General features: G+C 44.6%; 1 protein-coding gene across 1 annotated transcript; it reads right to left on the reverse strand.

Annotated features, from left to right (window-relative positions):
- Positions 1-8,845: 8,845 nt before the first annotated feature.
- On the reverse strand, positions 8,846-9,784 carry LOC145974277 (uncharacterized). Its single transcript, XM_083104078.1, has one exon. It carries the CDS (start codon positions 9,782-9,784, stop codon positions 8,846-8,848), a length of 939 nt encoding a protein of 312 aa, XP_082960204.1.
- Positions 9,785-14,101: the final 4,317 nt, after the last annotated feature.

Raw genomic sequence — 14,101 nt, forward strand, 5'->3', positions numbered from 1 at the left:
ATTTGATGGGAATAATGATTAACACACCCTATCCTATTTTCGAACACATCTTTGTGCTCCTGCACTATTTTATTTAAACACTCCTCGGTCTCTTTTACCGAAAGAGCAAATATTTCTGCGCTGAGTTGCTTCCCGTCGCGGAATTTTATCTGCACGTCGTTCGGTTCGCAATATATCGCTATGTAATTTTGTCGCATAAAATCGAGTCCCAAAATTACGTTATACGCGAGTGTCTTTGCTTCTACGAATTCGTGAGTAAATTCTTTCTCGCATAATCGGAAAGTTATCTGTGCTCTATTCGCGGCTGTTTGCAATTTGTCCGTGAACGCGCCTACAAGCGAAAATTTTCTCAGCGGTATCACTCTCGTAATCGCTTTAATATCAACCAGCGAAACGAATAATGCTTTCGTCATTGCTGATACATCGGCACCGGTGTCGAGCAATGCTTTTACGCTCATTTCACCTACCTCGATATCGATATACGCGGAACCGATCGATTTCTTTTTCTGTTGGTCTTCCCACGTTAACTCATCGACTTCGTCGATTATTTTATTAATTCTTACGGACGGTATTATTCTTTTATTAGTTATAATCCGTTCCGTTGTTAAATCGTGTTCGGACTGGTCTTGGACCATCTCCTTTAATTCCGCGCTGTGCGTAGTTTGTGTGCGTCGTAGCACTTTATCGCGTTTAACTTGATCGTCTTTAACGCACTCTCTGTCTTTCTTTAACGTCGCGTCACAGTACTTTTCCGTACTACGTGTCTCGTCGGCACGCTTAGCTATATCGCCTTTAACGCGCGCTCTCTCTCTCTCTTTAACGTCGCATCGCGGTATTTTTCCGTTCTACGCGTCTCTTCGTTGCGCTCGGTTATATCGCCTTTAACGCGCTCCCTCTCTCTCTTTAACGTCGCATCGCGGTATTTTTCCGTTATACGCGTCTCTTTATCGCGTCCGACTACTTCGTCGTTAACGCGTACTCTCTCCCCTTTTTTCTCGGAACTTTCCGTCGTCATGGTTTTTTCCGGCTTGATATCGTCTAAATTTATATTTTCTAAATTTTCTTCGATATCTTCGACCAACCAATCAACGTTTGTCGCCCCTTTATCGCTCGGTTTAGATTCCTCTTCGCCATTTTCATCGTTTAACGGTTTCTCAGTTAATACGTTTGATTTTAATCTGCCGTTTTTCGGAATTTTTCCATCGCGATTTAATTTGTCTTTATTTTTCGTCGCGCTTTTCGACTTTGTATCGTCCTAGACGTTTATTTTTAATTTCACGAATCGCTGTGCGTTTACGCGGTCGCGTTCGACTTAATTTTTATTTTCACGTTTATTCGGCTTCTGTCTGTTTGCTCGAATAACCGCTAATTTAGGCGATTTTTCTTCGCTCTCTTCGTCTTCGTCAGACTCTTCGGTTCGGTTATCCGCTTTAACGACCGCCAGATTACGCTGCGTCGAAAATCCTTTGTTGAACGCGGTTTTATCCGTTTTCGCGGACACGTTATTATTTTTTGGTTTTTCGTTTTTACTCGCAGTCTCATCCGTTTGATCGGTTTCCGCGTAATAACTTTTCCCTTCTTCTTCTTTCGATTTCTCGAAATTTCTATTTTTCGTATACTTATTATTAGTATACAATTTATTTTCTTTTTCGTCGCGATTCGGTTTTTTCTCTTCCGCGACTTTATTTTTATTCCACGGTTTGAGAGTAATATCCTTAACTTTACAAGTTTCGTGAGTATTATCCTCCGGTGTTCGCACGATGTAGGCGTAAAATTTCGGGCCCCCGGACACGAACGCCTCGATATAGCTACCACGGCCGTAGCTTTCGACTTCGTCCGTCATGTCGCCTAGAAAATTTCCCGTAGGCGGCACGTATTCGTTCGAATCACCGGTGCTTATAAAAATACACGAATCCGTATCGTAATATAATACAGAACGATCTAAACGTTCTAGGTACTCGTACAATTTTAAACGCGCTAGTGCAGTCGTATACGCGGCTATCACGACATTTGTTATCGGCGAGGGAACGAGAGCCTCTTGTCGCAGTCGCCACGAAACATACATTCATCATTCACGGGTAATATGTCGATTATCTCGTATTCGACGCTCGTTAATAATGTCGCGAAATGTTGTGTTTTTACGATTTCGGTAGTCGGCAAATTGGATCGTTGGCCGAATTTTCCCCAGAATGAATTTAAGCACAGTTTCGCAACCGAGCGTAAACCGGGATTCCGCGCGATGTTTCGCTTATCAAGAGCGATACCCTCGATTTTTTCATATTCCCTCAAGTATCGCTCTTTTGCCTCATCGTCGTTTTCCCCGCATTCGCTCGGCCAACCACTGGCTTCCTGTTTAAGCTGTAAAAACGTATTAATATATTCGACGAACAATCCACCCTGCCGCGACGTACGATCGTATTGGCTAACTTTATATTGCCAAATTTCGCTTACTAACGTTACGAAATAACCTTTCCCGACGGCGTAATTCGAAGATTACCCAGGTACCCTCGAATTCACGCTCGTTGTCATTATGGGTGCACGGTGTCTGAGAAAATGTTTCGCAGCAACTACGACATAACGCGAAGAGTAATTTTCCTCGCACGCGATGCGGAAGTACGGGGTGAAATAAATCACGAGGAGGGAGTACTCTACAACGTATGAGGCCTTCGACCAAGTCGAAATTATAATTCGGCGACCTTTCGACTAACGCGCTGCATTCATCGCCGACGTAAATTTCCGGATGGCCGATCGGAAAAGCGCCCGTCTTCAATACAAACAGGTATAAAGAGCATACGTTGACGTAGCGTATTTTCTCCGTATCCGTGACTTCGTATTGAGTTGCGATATTTCTCGTACGCCCACCGAAAAACGCGTCGCGAGGATCGAGCGGTGGTGTTTCTACCATCGGATGGTTCGCGAGAAAATCATACATTACGCGATTGTCGCGCATTTCTTGGTCGAAGGCGCACTCCCACTTTTCCGACACTATGTATCCCCGCTGACGAAGTCGCCATGAAACTGCGAGAGTTCGTTTATATCGCGAATTTAATGTATCTCCGCGATCCTCCCCCGACGAAAGCGCTTTATCGCGATTTACAGGGAAACAAGATGGACATCCGTGCCAAAAGCAACCGTGAAATTGCAACACGTGACGCTGCGTTCTTCCCGCAACAGACGTTTCGAAGTAACCGTCGACGAACATACCCTCGATCGTGCGATATTCTCGCGCACGCCCCGCATGATTTTTTATGACGGTCGAGTTCGCGCTCCATCCATATCAGCCATTGTAAGGCTTTACGCGAATGATTGCTCGCGTATCTGTATCCTCCTGTAGGAATGATGCCTATCGTATCGGCTTGCAAAAAGTTTTTCCGGAAAACCGTCATGCAAGTTGTACATTCCTCGAAGGGACATACATTTCCGCGATCTAGGAAAATTTTTCTAAACGCTACGCACGCTCGTCGAAGAATATCAACATCGTTACGGCAATAACATACTATCTCGCGTTGGAAATCGAACACGGTATTTTTTTTCCCTCATTTCAGTATGCCATGTGACAAAGCGTTCGCGCTCTTGCAATTTCATGCTATCCGGAGAATAATATCGTGCATCAGGTAACGGTCCGACGTACGTTTGATTTTCGATAGTATTAAATAAATGCGGAAAAATGCCTTTATCCTCAGTGTCCTTTAGCCCGAAAGCCTTAGGTAATTCGGATAAGCGCATCGGCATATAATTACCGCTATCGATGAATTTTGTATGTCCCGCGGTTAAAAGAATAATTTTGGTGCCGTTTAAAATTACTTTCGGTTCAATATCTCTGCAATTTTCCACGATATATTTCAAAATAAATTGCGCGTCGAACGCTTTTGCATTATGCGCTATACAAATTATGTGTTTAAAATATTTTACTGGACGCGTAACAAAATCTACAAACTGTTTAACCGGATCGTGTTGAAATACGAACTCTCGCACTCCGCACTAACGACACCACACGGACATGTTATTTTTCCCCACGCATGCTTCGCAAATCTGTTGCGCGATGCATAGCGTCGGAATATGTTTTTTTATATTTCCCGTTCCTTTGACCGTCTCGTCCTGTCGCGTTTCGAAATCGTAAAATACGAATGCTACACGTCCCTTTCCGCGTTCATATGCACGTTCGTTCTTTTCCGCGTTATCACATATGTTCCGTGCTTCTTCTTCTTTCGTGCTAGATATATCTACCTCATCCGATACCATCGTTGACGAAGATGGCCTGGCAGAGGAAATATCGCCACGTTGACGAAGAGGTTGCATATAACACATATGATTGCGCGGTTGTTGTGAACGGCATAATTTGCAATAAGAAACGTCGCATTCGTGTTTTAAATTCGATTTAACGATGCGACCGCAACTATCGCAAAATCGCACGATGCTACAAACATTAGCGCGTGTTCTACCGTCGTACGATTTCTCGCTACGACGACGTTCGAAACACCCTGCACCGTAAAATAATCGATTGCACGCGTCGCATTTTATTTCGGCGTAAGTGGAATCGGACGGCGGTACGGATAAACATCGCGGGCATTTATTTAAACACCGGTGACTATTAGGCCTATCATTTCGAAAGCCTACATTACACGCTGCACAATAATCGCGAGTACCAGCGGCGGCTTTTAAATTTAAAATAGGATTATAATGATGCGAATCCTCGTAATACAAGACATTTAATCGCCGCGAGGACTCGCGTCCGAGAGAGGCGAGTATTTCGGTTCTACAACGGTTTTTCGCCGCGACCGAAAGTATTAAAATTATACACAACAATCGCGATATTGTCGGCGGCGAAGTAATGTTGGAAACGTTCGATTTCGCGAATCCCACATCCCTCTTCCGGTATTACGACACCGGCATTTCTCGTTAATTGCAATGCACATTCGCGTTGTAACGAAGAATGCGGATATCTCATCGCGTTCCATTTCTCATACAGCTCACCTGTACGGATATTACCGCGTTCGCCATAAGTTTGAGCTACTACGAGAGCGCGAGGGAAGCACAGGTTATCCGAATTATTAATTTCGACTATCGAACGTTTCGCGACATCCCCGCATGTGTTAACGCGAAGCGACCGCGACCTGAAGGCATCGAGACATTATAATAGTAGTAGTAGTAGTAATAAGAACGGGTGGGGCTAGATCAATCCCTGATGTCACCTAGATCTAAAAGATCTTCTGTAACCCCGTGGTTGTCTGAGATTATAAGTGGCGATCCAATTTGGCCCTTACAAGAAGGTTATGTAGATCGCCCACCCTCACGTTTTGTAATGCACTGGGTTCAATGAACACATGTTCATGTGACCCCAGAGTGTGTATCTCCTAAGAGCAAGTGCGGAGCAGTAGCACAGAATGTGAATACTGTCCTCTTTTTCTTCGCCGCATAGCCGGCAGTCTTTCCGCTCAGCCAGGCCGAGATTGAATAAGTGGGCCCTGAGGGCCACATGGCCCGTGAGCAGGCCAATGGAGATATTGAGCTTCTTTCTGCTCATAGTTAGGAGTTCATCCGTCCTTTTAGAAAGGGGTCGGTTCAGCAATAACTTGGCTTGACGACAGCCCTGAACCTGGCCCCACGAAACCAGATGTTCCCGTTTCAGAGACTCTTTGAGTTTTTTATCTATGGTTAAAGGGGATGCCGACGACTTGTCTAGCCGGGACCTCGAGGGGGCCTAGCTTTGCCAGGCCGTCCGCCACTTCATTGCCATGAATTCCCTGATGACTGGGAACCCAGACTAAGGTGATCCTATTGGATTCGCCTAGTCTGTTGAGCGCTAGCATGCAGTCCCAAACCACCAAGGACTCAGTGATGGTCTTGGCTAGAGCGTTAATGGCTGCCCTACTATCGGAGCAGATGAGTATATTTCTATTGGTGGCTTTAACTAAGGTTAAGGTGTTTGCGCACTCAAGGATTGCTAGAACCTCAGCTTGGAAAACCGTGGCCAGCTCCCCTAGGAAGTAAGATTCCCTGTGGTTAGTCCTTGAGCCGTAGACTCCAGCTCCAAATCATCCTTCCGCCCCCGAGCCATCCGTATACCAAATGTCCCAGTTTGGCCGGTAGATTCGTTCTGGTTTACTCCAATCTTCCCTAGAAGGTATCTGGGTTTTGAAGAACTTAGAGACCTGGGATTTCCTAGGTATTCTATCCTGCAGCAGAGAGAATGGGTGTTCATGGAGGAACGATAGCCTGGCATGATCAAGATGCTGTCTTCTCCACTCACCCTGACACTTTAGTCTGTAGGCAGTAAGTTTAGCTGTGTTGATAATAAAGCGGTCCAGGGGTGGAAGACAGAGTGCAATCTCAAGCGCCTCTGTAGGGGTTTCCATAGCCCCCATCGCCGCCCTAAGGTAACAACTCTGTAGGCTTCTGAGTAGGTTAGGTTCCTGATCCCTACTTTCTCCACCCTGGGCCACCAGACCATCGCAGCATATGTGAGACGGGGCAGTAGAATGGCTTTGTCCAAAGGGCAATATTGGGTTTAATGCCCCACGTTTTACCTACAGCCCTTCTATATGCTCACATGGAGATGTAAAATTTCTTACGTTTGACTTCAAGATGAAATTTCCAGCTTAGTTTGGGATCAAGATGTATCCCCAGGTACTTCACTGAAGAAGTGTATGGTAGCTCTTTGCCCCAGAGCCTCAAAGGCCCTATAGGTTCGGGCTTGTATTTTCTGGTAAAAATCATGGCCTCGGTCTTAGATGGATTAACCGTGAGACCTTTGGCTTGACACCAGCTTTGAATAATCTTAAGTGCTTTATCCATGAGCTCCTTAAGAGTTAAGAGAAAGCTGCTTCTCACGATTGCAGCCACGTCATTTGCATAGCCACAAACGAGAAGGCCCGCTTCTTGTAATTTGACCAGAAGTTCGTCTACCACCAGGCACCACAAGAGCGGAGAAAGAACGCCGCCCTGCGGGCAACCTCTGGCCGGGAGACCACTCAAAGTTTTATCTTCATAGTCAACAGTCAGAACTCTGTCCGATAGCATGCTTTGCGTCCATTCGATCAGAGTTTCGGGGATGTGATGCCTGTGCATGGCCTCTTTGATCGCTGTATATGAGGTGGTATCAAATGCCCCCTCAATATCCAGAAATAATCCTAGGGCATACCCTCCAGTCGCCAGCTGTGTCTCGATCTTGCTCACAAGGTGATGAAGGGCAGTATCCGTAGATCTGCCCGCCCTATAGGCGTATTGAGAAAGTGCCAGCGGTCGGGTAGTAAGGGGATATGTCCTAATATGGTTGTCTATCAGTCTCTCCAGTGTCTTCAAAACAAAGGAGGTAAGGCTAATGAGTCTGAAGTCTTTGGCCAAGATATGGCCGTTTCTGCCTGGTTTGGGTATAAAAGTCACTCTGGTGCCACTCCAGACAAGGGGCACGTGTCTAAGGGCTATGCTAGCCCTAAGCACTTTAACTAGGGGGCCTATCAAAAGGCTCAAACCCTCTTGTAAGCAGACGGGATAAATCCCGTCTGGTCCAGGTGATTTATAGGGCTTGAAGGTTTTAACAGCCCATTCAACACCTTTGGGATGGACTATCTTCGCCGCTAGTGACCAATCCCTGGATTTAAAAACTTCCCTGGATCTCACACGGGCGGTAGAAAGATTGTCAACCGTTCGAAAACCTGGGAAATGAATCTCCATAAAGTGCTCGATGGATTCAGTGAGGTTGACTGTGTAGCCTGTGTCGGGACGCTTAAGACATCCCAACTGGGTGCGATTGTCAGAGCTGAGTATTCTGTTTAGCCTGGAGGCCTCTGGAGCGCTCTCGATGCTTGCGCAGAACTGTCTCCAGCTGCTGCGTTTACTTCTGACTATTTCCTTGCTATACCTGCGTTGGGCGTTCCTAAAGGCTTCCCAGTGCGAAGACAAGCAAGAATTTCTTGCCCTGTTAAAGAGTCTCCTGATCTCGGATCTGAGCTTTGACAGCTCTTTGTTCCACTAGGGGACTTTGGTCTGGGACCGTATAAGTTTCAGGGGGCAGTTTGCCTCAAAGGCATCCGAGATAGCGTTGCTTAAGCAAGCCGCGGCAGTTTCCAGGTTATCCCTGGTATGGAATCTGGTCGGAACGGTAGTTAATCTATTCTTCAAGTCTAGCCTGAAGCCGTACCAATTCGTTTTCCTAGGATTTCGCCTCCGCAAGATGGTTGCTGGCGAAGGCGTATGTGCCTGTGATCGGATCCTGAAGGTTCATTTAAGACCCTCCAGTCTCTTACCAGTTCAGACACGCCCTTGGTACAAATAGTAATATCGATTACCTCCTGTCTTCTAGCGTCCATGAAGGTAGGTTCCGTACTTCTGTTTAGGATGATAAGTCCCTTGTCCAGGATGTAGGCTCTCCCCTCTCGGGTTGATGTTTGAGCTCCCCCAATCAACATGGTGGGAGTTAGCATCACAACCCAGGAGGAGTTCGAGTCCTGCTTCCTCAGCATGGGCAACCAGGTTCTTGACATTGTCTTGAGGTGGAGGATCGCAGGAGTCATAGGGCATATATGCTGACCCTATGAGTAAGTCCATTGTCTTCCCCTCCTCCAGGTTGATGCTCGTCAGAACGACAGTTAGTTCTTCGCTGCTAAGCTGAAGCAGAAAAGTGATATTAAGGCTACAATACATGTCCTTAGTTTGCGGTTCGAGCAGGCTCTGAAAATAGTTCCACAGCCGCCCAAATCTTTGATGGCATTATTCAGGAGCCAAGGCTCCTGGATAATGGCAAGGTGTGTGTGCATCGCAGCAGTGCTCCTGGCAAGGATAGCCGAGGCGCCTTTACTGTGATGCAAGTTAATTTGGGTGATGGGTACCGTGGAGACCGTCATATTTAGGCAGTCTCCCCTGGTATTCCCTCCACAGATTCAGGCTTCCTGCCGCACTCCTTTTCAAGCAGCCTAACAGTTGCCCGTCCAAGACTGCAGCTGGGCCTGAAATTGCAGGACTTCAGGGCGTCTAGAGATTGATCCCCAATCAGACAGGCGAAGTGGGTGCTCGTGGCATCCCTACTCACGCTCCCCCTGGTGACGATCCAATCTCCGGTCGCCAATCCTGCGTTTTGTCTGCCGAGGAGTCTCAAGGCTTCCTCGGAAGACAAGTTTGGCTCCTCCATGTGTACCACCACTCGATGGCGTTTAGGCAGCTCGTCGACCGGCACTACACGTAGGGAGTTTCCCCCCACCTTCAGTTCGGAGGATAGGCTTTTTAGCCAGTCCCCCGACTGCTCGTCGTCGCACACAAAAACAAAGGCTCCGTTTCTCTCCAAGGAGCCGGAGAATGTGGGGGCTTTTGTACCCTCGGGTAACTCGAGGATACGCCCTCTGATTATTTTCCTGATCACCCCATAGTCCACGGCTCCTAGCTTCTTATCAGGAAAACCCTCCAAAATGAGGGCTAATCTGATAAACCCTTTGGTCGCTTGGGCATATGACTCTTGATCATTGATCTTGAGTCGTTTGCCCTGGCGAGTGTCGTTGGGGCTAGGGGTGTTATTCCCCGGCCGGGCGCGTTTAAGCGCCACAGTCGGGGCTCCACCGCTACTGCGCCCAGGACTAGAATCGGCTTCAGCGGGAGGGATTTGGGCTTTAGTAGCCTTTCCCTCCCTCTGAAGCTGTTTCTTGTAGCGTCTTCTTGCAGCTCCGCTATATCTAACTCGGGTTTTGGGTTCCTCTGAGTTGCATTCCTTCGGTCGTTCGCTCCCTAAGGAAGCCACGTCCTGGAGGACTTTGTCCATGGTTGTGTCTTTAGTATGTTTGTTTGTCATGTCCATGTTTGTCCCACGAGTACCGCGGAAGCGCGATATCACCCAACCAGAGCCGCGAATGGCTGGGGCTTGGCTAAATACCCCGGAGGTCGCCCGGTATCCGTTCGAGACGCAGCACCCCCTGCGCCACGCAGCCGTCGGCACGGTTTCATTAACACCTTGGCTTGGGGGGTCCCTCTTCGTTGGTCACACCCGGCTCCCTTAAACGGGTGGGCCCGGATGCGACCATAAGCCCCTCCACCACGCCAAGGTGGAGACCCATTCGGGGGGGAGACATTATAAACACGTATGTTAAATTGGTCAGCGATATTGAGACCACCGGCGCTCTGAGCTAACAAACTCACGAGTCTCCAAATATCCTCATAACTCAAATCATGCGCCGGACGAAAAGATATACCCACAGGACCATGCGATAAATTCGGCGAATCAAACGATAATTCTACGTAATCGCCCGGTTCGCATGAATTTAACGCATACGCGTGAATTTCGCTAAACGCGTTTTCTAACGAGTGATATATATTGACGCCTTCAGTCAACGGTCGTATCGCGAAACTCGCTTCTCTACCGATTACCCGGAATCTTCTAAATTGTCGCACATTTTCCGATAATAAATTTACAAAATTGAAATTATTATTTTCGACCTGTTGCTGAAGTTGTTCCTGCTGTTGTTGTTGCTGTTGTTGATGTTGTTGCTGCTGGTACTCATGCTCCTCCTCCTCCGCGTCCTCTTCACCCTCCTCAGTCTCGGATGAAATATTTTCCGAGCGGGGTAACTCAGCTACCTCCTCCTCCGCTTCTTCTTCCTCATTGCTGCGAGAGAGCGCTGAATTTTGTTCGCCGTCAACACCACCTCCGTAATGCACTGTTAAAAATAAAAAACCGTATAAATTATAAAATACTATTTTTATTATTTTTATTATTTTAATATTTTTATACTCGAATGTAATCCGTACTATGAATGTTATAATACAACGAAATAACTCACCCTTTTAGCAATATTCGTTGTTTTTTATTCCGTTACTAATATTCTGGGGGCATAGCTAATCCCCCAGCGATGAGTTTCTAAAGAAAAATTAAGAATTTGTTGGATTAAATTCGAGCATAAAAATACCGAGAAATAAATTAATAAAGTTACCTTCTCTGGAGGGAGCGTATACATTTTCCTCCTCCTCCTCCTCCTCCTCCTCCTCCTCCTCCTCCTCCTCCTCCTCCTCCTCCTCCTCCTCCTCCTCCTCCTCCTCCTCCTCCTCCTCCTCCTCCTCCTCCTCCTCCTCCTCCTCCTCCTCCTCCTCCTCCTCCTCCTCCTCCTCCTCCTCCTCCTCCTCCTCCTCCTCCTCCTCCTCCTCCTCCTCCTCCTCCTCCTCCTCCTCCTCCTCCTCCTCCTCCTCTTCTTCTTCTTCTTCTTCTTCTTCTTCTTCTTCCCCGCTCTCCTCTGGCTCTTCTTCATTAATCTCCACTCTCTCGCGCTCCTCCATCTCTCGCAGAAATTCTAATAATATTTTAAAATTTGAATATTTAATATTATAGAAACAAAATTTAAAAAAAGTTAAAAATACTTTTATATTCGGATTTTCGTTTTAGTATATATTTTACATCATCATCTTACCTGCCGAGAACACTTCGCTATCAGGGCTGCTGACTGCGTATGTGATGTCGGCAGCGTCATCGTCCATGTTTTTCTCGCCGTCGTCGTCGTCGTCGTCGTCGTCAAGAACGACAACAGGAATCGCCGAATTTTCCTCGAGTAATCGCGGTCTTCCTGAAATGTAGAATATTTTTTATTAGTATTAATTATTATTTTTATTACTACCGAACAATCTATCAGAGAAAAATGAGCACGCGTTTTTATTACGTGCAAACTTACGTGAAGGATCTGCCTCGGGTTCTTCCTCAGCGCGGCGCCTACGCGAAGGTCGCATCACCGCTGTTCTCGCGGGATTATTGTTTCCTGTGATTAATTAGTAATTAAATATTTAACTTTATAATCACGATTTTTCGTATTTTTTCATCGAAAGTAAACATAAATAAAATAAGTAAAATAATTACCCGTCGACTGGATCCTGCTGTAGTTTTGGAGTAGGTAGGTTACATGTCCACCTACATCTTCTTCTTCTTCATATTTCTCATCTTCTCTCAAGGCTCTTCGTGCACTAATTATTTCGCCGGCAAGATTTAGCAATTTCGCGTCGCCGCCGAAATGCCCCAATTTATATAAAATTGCAAGCATTGTATCGGAGCAGGCACACGCGAAACTCGAAAATACACTATAATTATGTTCACTCGTTTCCATTAATTTGGAAATCTAGCTCGCGGAATTTATCTTTGGAGATAAATTCGCAGCCAACTTTACACATCTCGATATCAAAGTTTTATTACACGCCATTTTTTTTTCTTCAAGGAATAACACGCGAGCGAAAATCGTACAAGTTTGCTCGGGGGAAGAAAATCTCGAAAATGCTTATATTCGGTTAAAGGTTATCCATTTTATATATTTTGTTCCCCACTCGAAAAAGGAAAACCAAACAAACCTTTATCGCCGCTCGGAGAACTCCGAAAAAAATGTACAAGTTTGAAATTTCTTGTAGTCATACCGTATTGTAATTATATTTTTCATCGTAGAGCGAATAATCTATTTTTGATTTCTTATTTTGTTTTTCGAAAAAGCAACTGACGCCAAGCATTTTTCTAATTACGTATTGGTATATGTATATGATTTCTTAAAAACATTAATCAAATATTGGTATATGTATATGATTTCTTAAAAACAGCGTAATAAAAGAAATTTGTAATTATTTCATTTGTCAAAGATTTTTATTTTGTATTGACCATAGCTATTACACGAGTAGAATAAATTTTTAAAATCATTTGTTTCTTTATAAGAAAAGACAGAAGGAGATATTGGGAGATATATTGAAAACGTAATAAAAAAAGTACTCTGTGAATTTTTTTAAGAAAAACTTGATATTTATTATTACATTTTATCGATGTACATTTATTTATTGGTTTTCATAAAATTTTCGTTTCTGTAAAATCATACGAGCATTAAATTTAAGCGAAAGTATCTCTACAAATACAATGCTGAAATATACATCTAAAAATGTTAAATTATTAATTTGAGTTCGGACACTTTGTTCGATTTCTTCATAATTTCCTTTAATTGTGAGTTTTATAATTTCACAATCTATGTACGATAAGGAAAGTTTTAATTCTATTTCGGTTATTATATAGTTAGCACATGTATTGACAGTATCAACGATATTAATTAATTGCGACAAATGCGTATCTACGCATTTTATAATATTTTCCAAGCCGAGGAAAGTAACTTTTTGCATCACGATAGCGGTGTTATAAATTTTTCGTTTTTCTTCAACGGAGGTTGTTCTTCCTTCTCGCCATTAGTCGTGGAATATTTGGTGGTTTCCTTGTATGCCACTAGAATAGCCCTCGCGCCATAAGCGCTGGTAAAGTTGATGATGATATTGTTAATAATAATCGGATTTAATCTTCCCGTTCTTTTTTGATCCTCGTTCTCAAATACTGCCTCATATGATCCATGCAGGCTTGAAATTGCTGCCACGTGTCGGAGTCGAGACAAATCCCATCGGCATTATTGCTCGTTAATTTAACAATTGGAACGAAGCAGTCTTCCTTCGTCGATTGCAATCCCACTTGTATCTTCTTAGTGAAGGATGAATTAAGTCCATATGTTGTAGCAACAAATGTCGGTTTCTTCCGCCGTTGCCGATTTTATTGTCTCCATTTCCCGGCTCCGTAATATCACAAACGTGCGCGGATTTCACAAAACTCGCTATTTTTTCCGTCGTTCCGGCCATTGCTATTAACTCTCGAGTGCACTATGTAAAAAATACTCACAACAACGATAGCGTATTCGCGTAGAATTTTTCTTCTTCGCTCGAGGCTTAACTTCTGTTAACGACGGAATTCGAATGAATCGCGGTTTGTCCTCGCGCTTATATTACTGCTTCTCCCCCTCAAAATAATCTAAAAAAGAGTGGGGGGAAAATAATATGCGCAGAAGTGAGCATAAATGCGTGTTCAAACAAAATATTTTACAATAATCAAAGAAAAAATACCGAGAAACTTCTATAAATGTTTCTAGAAACTTCTAAAAATTTTCTCTAAGCTATATCTCGGTGATTCACCACGGGAAAAATATTTAACGATGTTTTATTAGGGAAGATTTTTTCATCATGAAAATATTTTTCTTAACCTTCTAAAATAATTAGAAAGAGACTTGTAAATCTAAATGATCACTATGTTCGGACACGAACAAAAGGACTATGAAGAAGAAGAAATCTAAAT

The sequence above is a fragment of the Camponotus vicinus genome, unplaced genomic scaffold, assembly GCF_025532165.1.
Source record: "Camponotus vicinus isolate PSW18456_S1 unplaced genomic scaffold, iyCamVici1.0 SCAF_7, whole genome shotgun sequence".
Taxonomy (NCBI): Eukaryota; Metazoa; Arthropoda; class Insecta; order Hymenoptera; family Formicidae; genus Camponotus; species Camponotus vicinus.